The sequence below is a fragment of the Salvia hispanica genome, chromosome 3 (assembly GCF_029641045.1).
Source record: "Salvia hispanica isolate PSC_SH4W2 chromosome 3, Shi_PSC_v1, whole genome shotgun sequence".
Taxonomy (NCBI): domain Eukaryota; kingdom Viridiplantae; phylum Streptophyta; class Magnoliopsida; order Lamiales; family Lamiaceae; genus Salvia; species Salvia hispanica.
Window position 1 is genome coordinate 19,461,785 of NC_142694.1, and position 19,284 is coordinate 19,481,068.

Here is a 19,284-nt window from a genome sequence, read left to right on the forward strand (position 1 = left end):
CTCACCTCTGTTACGTGACATATTCTAGCTTAGTCTCTTGTATACGATACTAAATATATGTGGTATGTGGACTATATTGAGCAATGAGACAAGCCTGCTACTTTTCTCTACTATTCTATACTTTTCCACATGCCTCTTATATTTTATTGTTCTACTCTAAACTCATTTTTCCTTGATCTTAAATAAAATTACATATCAACCAACCAATTCAAATGGTCAGACACAATCTTCCTAAAAGTCAAAAGACCATAACATCCATTACAATCTCCAACAAAAATGCCAAATCATCCAATATACCAATAGAAAGAAAGTTTCATGATCGTTGCGGTTGAAACTAGAATGATAACGTGGATGCTCAATGCTATTCCACAAATCTACAATTGTTATTTTTCTTTTGATTATTAATTTTATATTAAAATCCGAGTAATCATTACCAAGAATCTGAATGAATGGAAATTCATACACCCCTCATTCTAAATAGTAAATACTCGCTGGTTGAATAATTACTATATTAATTAATATATTATCTATATATGACATAGTGGTAGAAACATATAAAATTGGACAGATCCGACGCAATTTACGCTGATTTCGGCAATTTCTTCTCTCTCATCACTACAACTTGTCGACAAAGGATAAGATTTTTATTGCATTCTTGTGAAACAATGGCGTCTTGTGACACCCAAATCTTTGTACACCAAAGTGGATTCCCTTTTGTAGTCTTGCAAGTTCACATGCACTAGCCTTACTTTTTTTTGTTTAGGTAATTTTATTGGCTCTGCCTCACATATATATTCCATCAAAATTAATAATACACACATTTGAATTTGACCAATCACGGGTTCAACAGCTTCACAAAATGTTAAAATTTTGCAGCTGCAAAGCTTCAATTTTTTGGGGCCACTTCTGCCTGTTTCATGTCAAGATTACTGTCACTCCTCAATCATGCCTTAACCATATTATCAATTTATCATGTACTACATGCAATGTAATTAAGAAGAATTTTAGTGGAAACTCATAATTTTGATATGATATCTCAAAAAAAGTAAACATCTTGTGGTTTTGTAGAATATCTAAGACAGCACATAGTTTTGGCCTCCATTTTGCCTATAAAAGAATTGGTTTGCATTTGCAACACATCCATACCTACCCTCACAATCATGGGCAACCTCAATCTCTCCCAAACTCTAATTCTTCTTCTCAACTTGGGGTTTTTGCACCTCTCCCTAGCATGCCCATATTGTCCAAACCCAAGCCCCAAACACCCACCAAAGATCAAGCCACCGCCGCCTTGCCCGCCCGGGTCGCCACCCCATGGGCCCCCCTACAAGCCACCCCACACCCCCAAGCCACCCTCTAATAATCACCACACCCCTCATGTGCCTAAGCCACCCATCCACCACCCTCCTAACCACCCGAACCCATCACCACACGTGCCTAAACCGCCCGTTGTCCGCCCCCCAGTCAACCCTAAACCGCCCGTTGTCCACCCCCCGGTCAACCCTAAACCGCCCGTTGTCTATCCCCCGGTAAACCCTAAACCGCCCGTTGTCTATCCACCGGTAAACCCTAAACCGCCCGTTGTCTATCCCCCGGTTAACCCTAAACCGCCCGTTGTCTATCCACCGGTTAACCCTAAACCGCCCGTTGTCTATCCCCCGGTTAACCCTAAACCGCCCGTTGTCTATCCCCCGGTTAACCCTAAACCGCCCGTTGTCGACCCTCCGGTCAGCCCGGCCCCACCGACGCCATGTCCGCCGCCTCCACCGGCCGTGTCGCCGCCACAAACGTGCCCGACGCTGAAGCTAGACGCGTGTGTGGACGTGCTAGGCGGATTGATCCACATAGGGATCGGAAGCGGGGCGAAGGAGGCGTGCTGCCCGGTTCTCGGGGGGCTGCTGGACGTAGACGCGGCGCTGTGCCTCTGCACCACCATTAAAGCGAAGCTTCTCAACATCAACATCATCATTCCTATAGCTCTTCAGCTCCTCCTCGAATGCGGCAAGACTCCACCTTCTGGCTTCCAGTGCTCTGCTTGAACAATCTATCCAAAATTATTTGTGTTAGGGTTTATCGTTTCCTTTCTTTTTTTTTTTTTTTTTGGAATTTGCGTTGTAATTTTCTGATTCGAAACGAATGTTGGTACTACTATTCGTAACATGGATTTATCTTTTTCGCTTTTTTTTTTTTTTTTACTACTTGAGATTTAATTGATGCAAATTAATGCACAAATTATTAGTAACAATATCGTACAGGCATGAATTATTGAAGCCTACTTGATTATTGACTGTGCACAAAAAAGGTTCACGGATAATATTTAATCATTTTAGAAATTTATGGGCCATCGTCAACCTTTATGGCAGTGTTAAATCATGTATTTTGGCTTTTTCCCGATTTTCGCCGATGCCTTTATTTCTATATTATTCACGTGCCTCATTTAGTCATTTGTCATTTCCATAGTTTTTTTATTTTATCAAGTGTCACTTCCCTAGTGTACATGACAATTTACACAAGGAATTCGTTTTCAACGTACAACAGGACCAAAAGAGGGAGTGGGCTTTGTTATATCTAAACTATATTATCAGAATAACTTTGGATAGTTATCATCTAAAATACATTATCAAAATTTTCTAATATATGTCACCTAAATGTAGGGATGTCAATATAGCCCGCAACCCGTGGGCTGGCCTGAATAACCCGCTAAATTTATAGGGTTAGGGTCGAAAATTTCTAGCCCGATAAAAATAAAACCCGATAAGCCCGCACCCGATTAACCCGCAACCCGCTAGGGCCAGACCCGAAAACCCGATGGGCTGGCCCGATAACCCGGTAAAATTTATATTTTTCAATTTTTTACTCCTAATTCGACATGTCGTTGATTAATTTTATGACATAGATAACTAAAAAAAGATAACTTTCAATTTTATGGTAAATATATAAATTATATATTGAATTTTTATTAATATAATAACTGTTAAATAAATTAATCTCACTAAAAGAATATTTAAATTTTTAACATGTATTAAAATTTCACGAAATATCACAAATAATAGTATTTTATGATTGATTTTAAGCATATATATCAAATTTATCATAATTAAATATTTTATATTTTATAAATATAACTAATTTTCATCATGATTTATTGGATTGTTCGAACCTTAACCTTATCGGTAGCAACCCGATTAACCCGCCGGGCTAGCCTGAAACCCGAGCTTTTAGGGTTAGGGCCGAACTTTTACAACACGAAAGAAATTACAACCCGGCAAGCCCGCACCCGATTGACCCGCAACCCGAGTAGGGTTGGCCCGAAACCCGATGGGCCGGCCCGATTGACATCCCTACCTAAATGCATGATAGTACGGACTTGATATATTGGTTCATTTTTAAAAAAAGTGATGAGGGCCGAGAAATGAATTTGGATTTTGGGGATTAGGCCCAAAAACATTCTGAGATTATAACTAAAATATGTTGAGTAGAATTCTGAGCCCATCAGCCCAATAGGGATTTATAGAGTACTCCTACTACCTTTGTTTTCAGTCCAATTAAAAATTCAATTTGTTGAGTGGAATTTTGAATTGTCTTAAAATAATTATCTAGTTGTGTTTATGTTAAATTATTAGTTTGATCAAATCGCACGAGGTACCTTGTTCGATGAATTCGATTTAAATGGATAGTGGACGGCCGGCTGATCATATCGAATCTTGTAAATCAGCACAACAACTAAATCAACATACGTTTAAAACTCAACGCATGTTAAAAAAATAACTCAAAAAAAATATCTTAAGAATTGGATACATTAAAAAACTCAATCAACATATATTGGAAACACATGAAACTCAATCAACATATATTACAAACTCAATCATCATTTATCACACGTTGAAATCAATATATAGCTAAATATGTACAAATGAAAATACTAGCTGGAAAACAATAAAACGATGATTTCGACCCTTAAATGATCTCCCCAGCCCGTTTTGCAACCACCATGTGAATTTAAAGTCCTTCTGAGATGATTTTCTGATTTCGGTGTTTTTAGCTAATTTTTTTTTATACAGATTCATTGCGATAGTGCATATACTGATTTTTTATACTCCCTCTGTCTCTAAAAGGTATGAATATTTGATTTGGCATGGATTTCAATATATAATTAATAAAGTAAGAGGAAGAGATAAGAGGAAGTGTAAGTAGTGTTAGTGGAGAATGAACTACATAGCATTAATAATGAAGTGTAGTGGTATAAGTTGTAAATAAAATGATGTGTGGGGTAATCTATTGTTTAAGTATTCTAATATTAGTTCATATTTTTCAAGGACTTAGAGTATCCACAATAGCACCACCGCGGCGATGGGAAGACAACTGAGGACCCAGCTGCGTCGGGTGGGAGGGCGGCAACAGCCTATTGTGAGCCGCGAGACCGCCGCGGTGGTCAATTTCGGTCATCCTTTTTTACAATTTCGGTCATCCTTTTTCGGTCATCCTTTTTTACAATTTCGGTCTATAAAAATACCTCTTTCCAATTCATTTTTTTCATTCCATTCAAATCTAAAATCTCGAATTTTTCTAGTCCAATTAAAATATACCAACAATTGATAAAATGATGTGAGGCGTGACTGAGCCGTGGTTGTGGCGTGACTGGACGTGGTTGGACAAGTTTTATGTGGCTGATGCATGGCTGTGATGACTAGACGGACAAGCTTTTTTTGTGGCTATGGCGCGGTTGTTCCACTGTTGTGGACACCCTTAGGAAGTAGTAGTACTCCCTCCGTCCCGGCTAAGATGACACATTGTTTAGCCGGCACGGGATTTTATGAGTTATTGGTTAAAGTGTTTAATTGGAGAGAGAAGGTGAGTGTAAGTATTAAAGTAGAGAGATAAATAAAGATGAATATTTTAATAGGAGCGAGAAAAAGTGGTTGGGTGTATTAATTGGAGAGAGAAAGTTACCAAAAAAGGAAATGTGTCATCTTAGTTGGGACAAACTAAAAAGGAAAACGTGTCATCTTAAGCGAGACGGAGGGAGTAATATACTATATACCGATTTTGTTCGTACAAATTCAGATTTTTGTATTTTTCTTATTAAAAATATTCCAGCCAAATAGTATATATAATTATGATGCAATAGGAGATTAGTTTGTAAAATGAATAAGTGGAAGTGAGGCCAAGAAAAGTAGAAATAAAATGGCTACTGTTATGGATTATATTCCCTTTCCGAATAGAGTTTGTTAAGATAGTTTTAGGGATACATAAAGTTAGTCTTCAAATTGATTCTTATAGCTTATATATATATATATATATATATGTATTCCCGCCTTGTAATTCATCAATATTTCCAGTTAAAGAAACACTCTACCTAGCTTTCTTATTTTACCGCAATGGTCATCGAAAATAAACGCTTTAGAAAATCAATAATATAGTGAAAAGGATGGAGATATAAAATATAATTAATATCCCAATAAAAAAATAAGTAATACTATGTGAGTAGTAGGTTAAATTATTTAAGACAGAGTGGGAGGGCCAGACAGAGTGCAGTTGGTTAAAGAGAAAAAAGCAAAGGAGAGATCAGATGGAGGTGGTGTTGATCCCATGGCCACTGATGGGGCACGTGCAAATCGTGGAGTTTGCGAAACTCATCATCCACCGTCAAAACCTTCTTCCTCTTCCTCCCGGTATGCATATTACTATTTCACTCACATCTTTTTTACTTACAAAATAAACTTTAATTTCTTCTTTGTTCATTTGATTTCTAGTCTTCGTTTATCAGAAATGCATCCAATACTTACCTCTCTTTATTTTATTTGCGTTACCTTGATTCATTTTTGAGATCTACGACCTTCATTATTATACTATGGTTTGATGGTGAAGTTTTAAATATTAGATGTCAATGATTTCTCTTCCACAGTCTACTATGGCGGATGTACTTTTCCAGTAGAATCGGCTAAAAGTTAGTTTCATTTATCAAATTTAAAAATAGTTTAAAAAAGCAATCTTCTTCGTCCGTCCGTGAATAGGAGTTTGATTTTTTTATTTTAGTCTGTGCACGAATAGAAGTTTCGGTTCATTTTTACTATATAAATGGTAATAAAGTCTCACATTCTACTAACTCATTTCACTCACATTTGATTTAAACCTAATATATACAAATGAGACTCACATTCTACTAATTTTATCCGATCTACATGTTTTAGCATTTTTTAAAACCTGTATTAAGAAGAATTGGGACTCATATTACCGAACGAAGGGAGTACTTAAAAAAACTATTTTGATTTAAATAACCGTAATTCACAACCAAGAACTTTTTGTGGTTGTGAAATACTATGTACTATCATAATTAATGGGCTTAGTTGTTTTAAGTTATACGCAAAATATAGTCAATTCTTAATGATTGCGAGTTATAGAAAAAATGGGGTCAATTTACGTCCAATAAGTGTTGTCCTTCGTTATAAGGAAGATTGACATATTTCTTGAGCAGCACGGGAATTTAGGCAATTTTATTTTGTGTATTAAACGAAAAGAGAGTAAAGTAGGAGAGAGTGAATAAGATACGGATAAAAGTGTTTCATTTTTAGTAATGGATCATCTTGATTGAGACAAACCAAAAATGAAAGTGAGTCATATTCGTTAAGACGGGGGGAGTACGGCCTTGTAAAAGTTATTACTCTATGCGTTCCACAAGAATATGTGTATTTGGTTAGATATGGATTTTTATGCACATTGATAAAGTAAGAAAAAAGCAGGAAAAAAAAATAATTAAAGTATTGTTAGTAGAGAATGAGTCTCAACTCATTAAAGAGAAAAGAGTTTCTAAAATTAAAAAGAGGGAACATCTTTTTTAGTCCACGAATTTTGCCAAAGTATCATTTTAGGTCCGTGAACTTTGAAAATATCATTTCAGGTCCATCAACTATGGGTTAATATCATTTGAAGTACTTTTTTACTATTTCCAAGTTTTTCTGGATGAAAATACCCTCGATACCTTAAAGGGTATATATTTTTAATAAACTTTTATAAATATCTTTACAATATATTTTTGATGAATTTTCTAAATATAATTTGACCTTCAATATTATCACTTAATTATGTGATATGCAAGTAAAAGTGCTTCTTCAATTTTTTATACTCCCTCCGTCCCGGAGTATTAGACTCACTTCTTTTGGGCACATGATTTAAGGAAGTGATATTTAAATAGTTAAAGTAGAGAGAGTAAAGTATGAGAGAGGGAAAAAGTAGGGGAGAGAAGAGAGAAAAAAGTAGGTGGAGAATAAAATAAGATAGATGCTTTTTGTTAAAAAAGGAAATGAGTCTAATATGTTGGGACATCCCAAAAAGGAAAGTTGGTCTAATACCTTGGGACGGATGGAGTATTAAATTTTTTAAAAATTGAATAAAGAACTTTTCTTTAATAATAAAGAAATTGAATAATGATATTTTCTTGCATGTTACAAAACTAAGTGATAATATTGAAGGTCAAATTATATTTAGAAAATTTATCAAAAATATATAGTAAAGATATTTATAAATAATATGAGTATAGGATAAGTTTATTAAAAATATATATCCTTTAAGGTATCAAGGGTATATTTTTCCAGAAAAACTTGGAAATAGTATAAAAGTACTTTAAATGATATTAACTCATAGTTGATGGACCTGAAATGATATTTTCAAAGTTTACGGGCCTAAAATGATACTTTGGTAAAGTTCGTGGACCTAAAAAGATGTTCCCTCAATTAAAAAATGCACTCCCTCACCATAAGCGTGACGCTTCAATTATGCACTCATTTTGAAAAATTAATAATATAATAGTTATAGTGGAGAGAATGTAAAGTAAGAGAGAATAATGTAGATAAAGTCTTTTTCTACATTATTCTCTCTACTTTGACTATTTTATAAGTATAATTCTTTTAAAACGAGTAAAAAAAAATTGTCTCGTTTATAGTGAGATAGAGAGAGTACTATTCTGAGACGGACTAAAGAAAGTACATGCTTCTTGTAAAACGAAATAAGTGTTATATAGTATGAGTAACAATTAAAAAAGATATGCTAGATACTTTAAATCGGTATCATCCATAGAACCAAACTTATTTTTAATACTACTCGTTTAGCATTATTTAATTTATTTTATTCATTTTGTTTGATTTTAATACATTACTAAAATTTTCATTTTATCAACATCTAATTTATTCATTTTCTCTATAACTTCATATAAATGAATAAAATGACAATTTGAGAAATGATTTTCATATTGTCGTATTTTTGTCTTGTTACGTGTGGAAAAGAAATAAACAACGGTTAACATGCATTAAATGAGTGTGATGCTAACGGACAGTGTATTCTTATAATTTGCAACTAGTAACTTTTACAAATAACTAAAAAATGGTGAAATTTGAAATTAAAAGATTAGGCATTAAAATTGGATTTGGAATCATGCAGGTAAAACTCTCTCAGTCACCGTTCTCCTCATGAAGCTCCCTGACTACATCGACTCTGTCAGCAGCTCCTACGCCGACTTACTCTCCTCCTCCTCCACATCATCCGTGCACCTCAACTTCGTCCACCTCTCGGCAACCGAGCCGACGCCCGAGTGGAGCGCCAGAACTCGGGGGTACTTCGTCCACAGCCTCGTGGTGAGCCAGCAGCCCAACGTGGCCGAATTCCTCCGCTCCCGCCGCCCCAACGTCGCCGCCATGGTGGTCGACATGCTCTGCACTTCCATGATCGGCGTCGCGGCCGAGCTCGCCATCCCCGCCTACATCTTCTTCACTTCTCCCGCCAGTTTCCTCGGCGCCATGCTCCACTTCCAGACCCTCCACGACGAACGAAACGACGACGTCTGCGCGCTCCAGGACTCGGGATCCGAGCTGGATATCCCGAGCTTCGGCCTCCCTCTGCCTCCTAGCGTCCTGTCTCAGGTGCTGGTGGTTAGGAGCCAGTGGGAGGATAGGTTCCTTCAATATGCTCGTGATTATAGGAAGGCTAGAGGGATCATTGTCAACACTTTTGCTGAGCTCGAGCCTCATGCGCTGGGATCGTTCGTCATGGGTTCGGCATATGGCGCTGCACCGGTCCCACCGGTGTACTCCGTTGGCCCGATTTTGAACTGTGGCCCTTCTCATAAAAGCTCCCCTGAGGTTCTCAAGTGGCTGGATGAGCAGCATTCTGGTTCAGTGGTATTGATCTGTTTTGGGAGCCAGGGGAGTTTGAGCGAGGTTCAAATACGTGAGCTGGCAATCGGGCTCGAGCAGAGCGGCCAGCGTTTCCTCTGGTCGCTCCGGCGCCAGGCACCGAGCAGCCAGAAGGCGAGCTTCCCGGGAGAGTACGAGAGCTACAGAGAAGTCCTGCCGGAGGGGTTCCTGGACAGAACTAGTGGAGTGGGTAAGGTTGTGGGGTGGATACCACAGCTGGAGGTGTTATCCCATCCAGCTGTGGGCGGGTTCGTGTCGCACTGTGGGTGGAATTCTGTGCTCGAGAGCCTCTGGTGTGGCGTGCCCGTGGCGACATGGCCTTTGCACTCGGAGCAACAGATGAACGCATTCCAGCTGGTGAGGGAGTTGGGGCTGGCGGTGGAGATCACGCTGAGCTACTTGGAGAGGAGCGGGGACGGGTCAGTGGTGGCCGCGGCAGAGGTGGAGAGAGGGATAAGGGAGGTGATGGAGAGTGGGAGTAGGGTGAAGGAAAGAGTGAGAGAGATGAAAGAGAAGAGTAGAATGACTGTGGTTGAAGGTGGATCTTCGTATGCTTCTTTCAAGAGGCTAATTGATGATATGATGAGCAATGCTTCGACCTCATGAATTCATCAGTCATTTTCGTGACAAATTGAGAGACTATTGATTTGTATTAAATAAATGTAACACTAAAACATGACACAACTTTTGAGTTGGAAATTGTAGTTACGAATGCAACATATTTTGCTGTGTTTTTGTTGAAAAGGATATCTAGCAAAGATCAAAAGAGGTTGAAATTAAAGCTTTGCAAATGAACATAAACACCAAATACAAACTAAGTTTCATAAGCATATACAGTTTCCTTTCCAACCTTACCAGTATAAAACTATATGATTCGCCAGAGGCTGAGTTCTAGACGAAAGAATGGCTTTAAAGAACGAAAAACAAAACGAACAAAATACAGCAACAAGAAAAAAAAAAATCCTAGAATAGTTTATACAAGTTGATTAGTATGCAGGTTGTACCTTGCTGCATCAACCAACAGTTTAACTTACACATCATTTGGCTTAGGTTTTGTCATCACATTTGAGATCACTTTCGTAGTATTCCTCCTCGTCGTTGAGGTCTCCACCGTCATAGTAATACTCATCACCATCTCCATAGACATCATCCTCCTCTGCACTGCTGGTCTCATACTCCAATGCCGGCTGTCCCCTTAAACTCTCTTGAATACGATCTCTAATGGCTGTCCCCTGAGAAGAAGAAGTTCAGAAGATTAAAAATTGGAGCATGTATCCAAATCCATAACAGTATTGCTTACCATTTTATGGCAACGTTCCTCAAACATCTCAAGAAACCCAGCAACCCATCGATCAGCATTTTCGACCCACACATTGGGATTCACGCCGGCTGTTTTCGCTGCAGTTTGTATCTGAAAGAAGATGTTAAAATGAAAACATGCAACAACAAACGTCAGGCATAATCCAACTATTCCATCTGTAACCTTTTCTCCCACTTTTTCTTGTTGTTCCTTGACAACCTCTTGCAACTTTTTCAGTCTCATATTCACCCTCAGTCGCTTTTCCTGCCAATGTGAAAAGAACGATATCATAAAAAACGCAAGCCCCACTAAAAACTAATACCACTGATCCCTTTGGCACGTAAAAACGCAAGCCTCACTGAAAACTAATACCACTGATCCCTTTGGCACGTAACCAGATAGACGAATCGAGGTACATTAAATCAATTGATGACATCAAAACAAGAGCAAGAGTATTGCCTTAACGTAGCTGACATTAAGGTCCTTCCTTGAATACCCACGGTCTAAATTGCGCATCACATATTGGTTATAATCCTTCACTATCCTCATAATGACATCTGAAGTTGAAATTCCATCAGTCCTTTTAGTCTCCTTGAATCGTCCAACAGCTTTCACCTGGCATTAGAGATAAGTAAAAGATGATTAGTAGGCTTCCGAAGTGCAAAAAAGACATCAGAAATAACATCTACAAAACCAGAAGGACAATATGCGAACAAAAGCAATGCTTACAAATTCATAAACATCATTTCCAGCTCCGCTAGTATCTGCATAACTGAAAAAAAGAGGTTACATCATCCTAGGGGAGTAAATGCACGGTTACTGGAAGTTCAAACACATTTTCAACTATACTTGCACTAGTTCACAACAACAACAACAACACCAGCTATTAGGTGTGTCAAAGCCACTAAATTTCGCTTCAATGTTGAAAAGTTTACGGACATTCACCCAAAAGATTATTTGGAAGCATAGCAGGGGATATATGCTTAACATGATCACTAAGGTTAAGAAGTCTAATGTTTGTAGCCATTAGTATTAGTTTTTATGAACTTCCACTGATCGAATCTCATATCCATTGAAAATCCCTGGCACATTAATATCAGACCTCAAAAGACACTATCACTACTGTATCAAATTGCTACAGCGTCGACAAATAAATCTAACAAATGTCACAAGTCAAAGAACCATATATAGTCTATAGTTTTAGAAACTTTTAGTAACTGTGTCAAATTCCTGTCCTGAAAAGGATGTTTCTAGATGAGAAAGGCTTACGGAAGAGAATCATGAGCCACGTAATCGATACGGTGCTTGTCAAGAAACTCTTGATTAATTACCCACGGAGCATCAGGGATAACCTCATCCACCCACCTGCCATTGTCATATAGAAAAGCTTAACATGTTAAATTACGGAATATCTTGTGCAACCAAGCATTTAGACATAGGCATACTAAGTATCCAGATGACATGGGATCGGAAACAATGAAAACATAAATCATAAACAATTCTCTTCCAGAAGGAACTTGATCCTGATGGCATATCCAGAATAGATGCATATAAGTACATTAATAATTCATGTATAGAATAATGGAACCACAATCTAGAGACTAGCCAGATTAGGATTAATAATGCTTCATCTAGTTTATCACCAAGAAATACATAATGAAAATAAACATGAAGTGCAAGGAAGTTGGAAACAAACTTGCAATGACGAAGGGATTCATATCGCTCAGCGTCATTCATAACAGTCTTTCCCTTGTACTTATGCGTAGTGGCATCATTGCAGCATCCAACCAGCAAATACGTATTGGGAAACCTGCGGAGAAAGGTATCACCACCCGACTAATAATTGATTGAGAGAAAGCGTTTAAGCATCATCTCCTGATGGCTTAACATCAAATTGATCAAACATTATAAATTCATCTCAAAATAATACTCCAAAGCAAACGGAAGTAAAAAGCTGAAATATAATGCTTCAATTCTCCCCTTCAACAACACAAATCGAGCAGCCAAAATTTCATGCAATTGCCGAAAGTAATCGAAATTGGAAACAATCATCACAAAAAGCTGAAATATAACGTTTCAGATTCTCCCCTTCAATAACAAAAATGGAGAGAGAAAAAAATTCAATCACCAGCCGAAAGTAATCGAAATTGGAAACAATCATCAAAAAAAATTCACAATCAATGACACGACCTCCGCATTGCAATCGCGCTAGCAGCCACGATCACAGTCGAAAGCGGATTTCTCAGCAATTAAACGAAATTAGATGATCGCAAACTGAATCAATGAGAGCGAGAATAACAACAGCGCAAAAAAGGGGGAAAAAACGCACGAGAGCTTCGCTTGTTCGAGGGAACGAGCGTGGCCGAAGTGGAAGAGATCGTAGATTCCATCGGCGTAGACGCGTACGGGGCGATCAAGCGGAGGCCCGTCGTTTTTCGGCTTCTCCTCTGCTTTTCCGGTAACTTTATCTCCCATCGCAACCGTTTTTTTTTTTTGTTTTTTTTAATCTAAATCTACCTGTGATTATCACTTTAGCATTTTAATTTTTTCGATATCATTCCGATATTACCGCTTCATGCCTCATACGCTCGCTTAATATTAGTCGCAAATTAAAGAGAATGAAAATCTTAGTAGTAAATTCCTTAATTTTAAAAAATTAATATATTACCTTTTGTTTTTTACTTAAATACATGTAATTTCTAGGTTCAGTGATTTTATTTTATTAAATCAAAAACCGTATATACCACATTTAATTATGAAGAAAATAACTAACTAGAGTATATTTGGATAACATGTGTTCTACGACCATCTCAAGTGCAACTAATTAAAATTTTTGAATAAATAAGTAATATTAGAATTTTAAACATATAAATTAATTCAAGTAATAGTAAAGTATTTGAAATAGGGATATTGGTCTCTAAAATCATGAACTTTGCTCAAATTTTAGTATTTCCCATGAACTTTAAAATTGGTCTAAAAAATCACAAACTTTACATTTTGTTTGTTATTTCCCATGGCAGCCTAAATAAGAAATCTTCGGCAAAAATCTTATTATACCTGGCAATCGTGAAATGTTTATAACATTTTAGATTACTTTTTAAATTCGTGACAAGTAGGATAAAAGACTAGAAAATCACGTTGATTTAGTAGTGCTAAGTAGGTTAAAAAATGCACGGTAGTTGGTTGGATATGGTGATTGAGCCGCCATGGGAAATAACAAACAAAATATAAAGTTTGTGATTTTATAGGCCAATTTTAAAATTCATGGAAAATACCAAAATTTGAGTAAAGTTTATGATTTTAGAGACCAATATCCCTTTGAAATATACTATCGTCGTCTATGAAAGATTATCATTTTTTTTATTTTGGACAGGCCACCAATATCACCATTTATCAATTTGTAGTAAATATTTTATTTTTAATAAGGTAGATTTTATTTCATAATAGCAACACTCCATCATTTTTTAAATATTCTTTTATCTATCTTATTTCATCAATGTTACATTAAATTATTTTTTAAATATTCTTTTATCTATCTTATTTCATCAATGTTACATTAAAAGTTGTGGCCTTCACAACTAAGACGATTTTTTATAGACGGAGGTAGAATGATATTTAGCACTAATAAATTAAAGGGATGTCGCACTTAATATCATGTAACTTTAAAAAAGTTGGAATTTTTCTAAGAACTTTGAAATTGACAAATAATATCACGAACTTTACCCCGAGTTTGTTATTTCCCATCAAAAAAAAAGTTCTAGCTATATTAATAGATTGAAGAACAATTTTGAAGGATGTGTGCTTCAAGAAAAACTATCCTCAAAGATTGAAAAACTTGAAGTTCTCAAAGTTGTTGTTGAGAAATTACAAAAAAAAAATCATGATATTATTTGCCGGAATTTTTTCTTTGGTGGAAAATAACAAACGGAGTAAAGTTCATGATATTATTTGTCAATTTCAAAGTTCGTGGGAAAAACCCAACTTTTTTTAAAGTTCCATGATATTAGGTGCAAATGTACCTAAATTAAAATATGCCTACTTGACCCGATATGAGTTAAAATATTACTACTATAATAAATAAGAATTTGAAATTATAAATATCATAGCTAGGCGACCGGTTATTATTCTACAAAATTAGAGTGTGAAATGGAGTCAATAGTCAAGCTGGAAAAAATTGCCGGTTCATATCAATTACTACTTACAAAAAAGTAACACATGGTTTGGAAGAAAGCAAATTATTGTGTCAAATTACGCAAAACGCATATGAAACATATGAATTCGGATCAAATATTTTTGAAATTTTTTAATCTCGAAAGATCTTAGTAAAAATGTAATCCCTCTTATTCAATTCAACAAAAAAAGAAAAACAAAGTGGCCAAAAATAGGCAGCATTATTTGTATGAGAAAAGAATTTACAAAACCCAGAAAAGAAAAGTCAGGTGATCAAAGCATGTAGCTCTCATTTGGGGACGACGACTCCGCCGGAGCGCTACCGCCTCCGCCGTGTCCATGCACGTCGGCTACGCGCTGCTGCTGCATATGGATCGGATATTGGACATGAGATTGAGCTCCTCTCCCTTGATCACCATACAAATTGGACGGCTGCGTGAAATCGAACATCCCGGCGGCGCTGGCGAGGTGGCCGGGCGCGGCGGCGGGGCTGCCGGTGAATTGCTGCACCATGGCGCGGAAGTTGGTGGTGTCGGTGTTGAGTAGGGTGGTGGGAGTTCGCCGTGAGGCCCTCGAGCGCCGCCGGATTGGTCTCGCTCCGCGGCCTTCGTTGGCGGCCGGAGTGGTGGTGGTGGTTGGAGGGGGGTTTATTTGATTTTCATTGGTGAAATTGAGTTGCATCCAATCGTGAGGATATGACATTTTAGTTACCTTATTTTTGATGTTAGATAAATGAGGAAGATTGAATAGTTGATTGTGGGGTGGTTAGGAGTATTTATTGAGGATTACGATTGTTCCATTTCTCTCTTACATAGTTATATTTTGTTGTTTTAATATATACTTATAATGTTGCTACTATGATGTTAGGTATACGTAACAAGAATTTTTATGCAAGTTAGAATTTTGAAAAGCTAAAACTCTAAAACTGATCTATTTTTAAGAATGTTACACATTAAGTGGGCTATACCTCCGGGTTCTAGACAATATATTTTTATTCATATAAATGATTTTCATTACATTTTTACCTAATTAATGAGTTAAATATAGACTTAAACATATTGTCCGAATCAGAAGCTAAAACCTCAAATGGGATAGGTAATTAGCTCCAATAGTACTTCAAAATCAATTTCATTTTTTGTTTTTGAGGAAAAAATACCTATATTTAGATTTACATTAAACCTAAACCCAAGAGTTTTTCAAATTTTGTGAGTAAAAAAAGCATAATATAGATAATATTCTTTTAAGTTTGAGTTTAGTGTAAATGGTTGGAGTAAAATCATATTTGATGGTACATTTACACTAAAATGAGATTGAGTTTAATGTAAATGGTTGGAGATGCTCTTAATGTATGTGACCAAATAGATTTTATGTGAAAATATACAAGACAAATTTTGAATTTTTAAAATCGCGATTGACCATTAAACAAATAAAGACAGTTATTTTTCCTTTGATAACAGTGTTCCGACGGAAATTTTCCGCTTCCATTGGTAAGTTTTTTAGCAACAGGCTACTGTCATATAGTTGTATATTTCGTCGGTAACATTGTCTACAATCATCAAAAATTGCCGAGGAATTGTCATCCTTCGGTGATGTCAGCGGTAAACCACTATTTTCTGTAGTGAACTATGGACCAAAGTATAATGTGTAAGACAAAAATTTTGCCCACTTAAAATTTTGCCCACTTTTTTAAAGAGGAGTTGATGAAACTTGTAGACTAGTCAAAGCAATGACTTTTCTTTAATATTTAGTAATTTATATTATCTTCATTAATATCAACTTATAAACCAAAAAGAATGTAAGGCGAGAGTAGGGGTGGCGAAACGGGTTACCCGCGGGTATCCGTATCCGACAAGTCGGGTATCCGTACCCGATTTTAGCCAAATTGTTGTCCCGATACCCGCCCCGCGACATACTGGGATTACCCGATACCCGTGTCGGGTATCCCGTACCCGACATTGCGGGTACCCGTACCCGACCCAAAATCCTAATAAAAAATTTGAAAACCATAACAACCGTCAATGTTCCCTAATTTACTTTATTAATATCGATGGTAAACATTGAATAGATTGAGAATAAAAGTTAGGGAACACTCTATAGCTAGTTCGGTGAGTTTTCAATTGTATGTTCGTTGGAATATATAAATGTTTCAAAAGAACTCTTAGATAAAGTACTTCCATTGTTCCACCTTAATAGAGGCATTTCATTTTCTCACTCATTTTGAAAAAATAATAATAGAAATACTCTTCTCTACATTATTATCTCTATTACTTTATTTTTCCTCCATTCTAACTATATATTTTTATTTTTCAAAATGAGTGCGTATAAGGCTATTATTATTTAACTATTTACTTGTTTTTTTTTCCACTTTAACTATTTGAAACACGTCTATTAATATGGAATGGATGGAGTATTAAAAGATGGAATATGACTAATACTAATAATAACGGGTATTATCAGGACTAACGGGTATACCCGCGACCCGTAAAACTCTAAAACGCATTACCCGATCCCGTCCCGTTTACCGTTATCGTCGGGTAGTGGGTACCCAATAACCGGCGAGTAGCGGGTCGAGATGGGAATTATCCATTACCCGCTACCCATTTTGCCACCCCTAGGTGAGAGTGATGTGTGTGTACATAAATGGTAAGCATTCTAGAACTGGTACTATTCGAGTCGACGCAGATTAGAACTTTAATTTGGTCAAATTAAAGAATTCATGAAATCTTCTCTATGATGATTAGTAACAGTAGTAAAAATTGGGTATAATTCAAGTTTAACTTAAACTGATATTGAAAAGGGTGAACATCAGTGGCACGTCAGCAGTGACGCCTATTTATGAATTTTCAAATGTAAAATTATTCAATAAAAGGTTATTATAAGAATTGCATGAAGACTATTGCAATTTTCACCGAATTATCTTTGACCAAATTATATAACAGAGTAACTGGAATTTATGAGGAATGTGATTTCAATTTTTTGGGGCATATGTTTACTGCAAAAATATTGAATAATTAATTAACTAAGCGTAATATTTTTTTGCTAGCCATTTATGATATTTATTTTAAACTAGTAGTATTAATTTCAGTTATAGTATATTATATTATCATTGGTTTGTTTATATTTATATATCGTCTAGCATATGATTAATTATTAGTGATACAATTATTATTGCTTATTACTATAAGATGTATTGGACCAATATGATAACTTCTGTTATTACATTAAATTATTGGTAATATAATTATAAGAATACAATCATGATATAGATATGTCACTTTTCTTTTTATTTTTGTATTAAGTTAAAATAAAAAAAGAATAAAATAGAGATAATTGTGTTTTCATTTTTGGCAATAAGTCATATCAATTGAAACAAACTAATACGAAAAATTTATCTCACTTCAATGAGAAGAAAGGAGTAATTATTTTAATTTTCACTATTAATCAATGTTTTAAAAACCGGACCGGACCGGCCGGTTCGACCGGTCGGACCGCGAACCGGTGCGTAGTCCGGTCCGGTTTGCACTATAAAACCAGTAGCACATCAAACCGCCATGAACCGCCGGAACCGGCCGGCCGGGAACCGGAAACCGGTTTTCTAAATTTTTAAAATTTTTGTAAAATTTGAGTTTGATGGGAGTTGAACTCATGACCTATGAGTCAAGAGACCAACATATCTACCACTCCACCACATGTACTTGAATGAAATATTATGAGCATTAATTATTGTTATACATTAAACCTATAATTTTTTGTCCACACAAATTAATAATTTGTGTTTAATTTTATACTTTTAAATAATTACTATTAGTTGTGATATGCTTAATATTAACTATCCCTCACTAAATTTTACTTTTATTTGTATAATGTATATAAATAATAGATTTTATCTAAGATTTAATATTGTAGTATATATATTATTAACATAGTTTATTACTCCATATTTACTAAATAATACTCCAAACTTATTAATAAATCATGTTTAATTTATGTATTAACTAATAATACTAATATAGTATATATTTATCCAAATTAACTAAAAAATCATGTTTATTTTTATATATTGTCTATAATATTATTTCACCATATAAACATTTTCTAATTAATATAAATTTTATTTATTTATATATGAAAAATATTGTACTTTTTTAGTTATTCTAATTAATAATTTATGTATTTAGTTATTATTTAAATTTTATCATTCACTTATTTTAAATGATCTTCATATTTAATTTATATGCAAAGTTTAATAGTATATGTTTTTGTTATATATTACTAATTATAATTTATCACTCATTAAATTTAATATACTTTGTATGGATATATTTAATCATTAAATTTAATATACTTTGTATGGATATATTTAATTATATATATTTGCAAGGTAAAACAGTTCGACCAGTGATTGAACCGGCCGGACCGGTTGAACCGTGAACCAGTAGCCTCACCGGTTCACCGGCCGATCCGATTTTTAAAACATTGCTATTAATACATTCACGTATTACTTCACTCTTTATTTATCAAACTAAACATCTTTTAAAATCATGTGCTAGTGTAACATGTGCCTCGTAACTAATATAGATTCATAATCATCTCGTAACTAATATCGATTCATAATCATTTATGAAGACA

The 19,284-nt window shown here is 35.6% G+C and overlaps 3 protein-coding genes across 3 annotated transcripts; 2 read left to right on the plus strand and 1 right to left on the minus strand.

The window, feature by feature from the left end:
- The first annotated feature begins 1,123 nt into the window (after positions 1–1,123).
- LOC125212520 (uncharacterized) lies at positions 1,124–2,179 on the plus strand. The gene has a single exon (XM_048112718.2). The coding sequence runs from the start codon at positions 1,161–1,163 to the stop codon at positions 2,037–2,039; it is 879 nt and encodes a 292-aa protein (XP_047968675.1). The 5' UTR covers positions 1,124–1,160; the 3' UTR covers positions 2,040–2,179.
- A 3,199-nt stretch (positions 2,180–5,378) lies between these two features.
- LOC125214650 (anthocyanidin 3-O-glucosyltransferase 2-like) lies at positions 5,379–9,929 on the plus strand. Its single transcript, XM_089068505.1, has 2 exons — positions 5,379–5,672; positions 8,434–9,929. The coding sequence occupies exons 1-2, from the start codon at positions 5,570–5,572 to the stop codon at positions 9,789–9,791; spliced, it is 1,461 nt and encodes a 486-aa protein (XP_088924631.1). The 5' UTR covers positions 5,379–5,569; the 3' UTR covers positions 9,792–9,929.
- Positions 9,930–9,982: 53 nt separating this feature from the next.
- Positions 9,983–13,001, minus strand: LOC125214651 (choline-phosphate cytidylyltransferase 1-like). The gene is made up of 8 exons (XM_048115769.2): positions 12,815–13,001; positions 12,182–12,295; positions 11,755–11,850; positions 11,215–11,257; positions 10,945–11,100; positions 10,669–10,749; positions 10,486–10,596; positions 9,983–10,417 (listed from the first exon to the last, which is right to left on the minus strand). Exons 1-8 carry the CDS (start codon positions 12,958–12,960, stop codon positions 10,232–10,234), a joined length of 933 nt encoding a protein of 310 aa, XP_047971726.1. The 5' UTR covers positions 12,961–13,001; the 3' UTR covers positions 9,983–10,231.
- Positions 13,002–19,284: the final 6,283 nt, after the last annotated feature.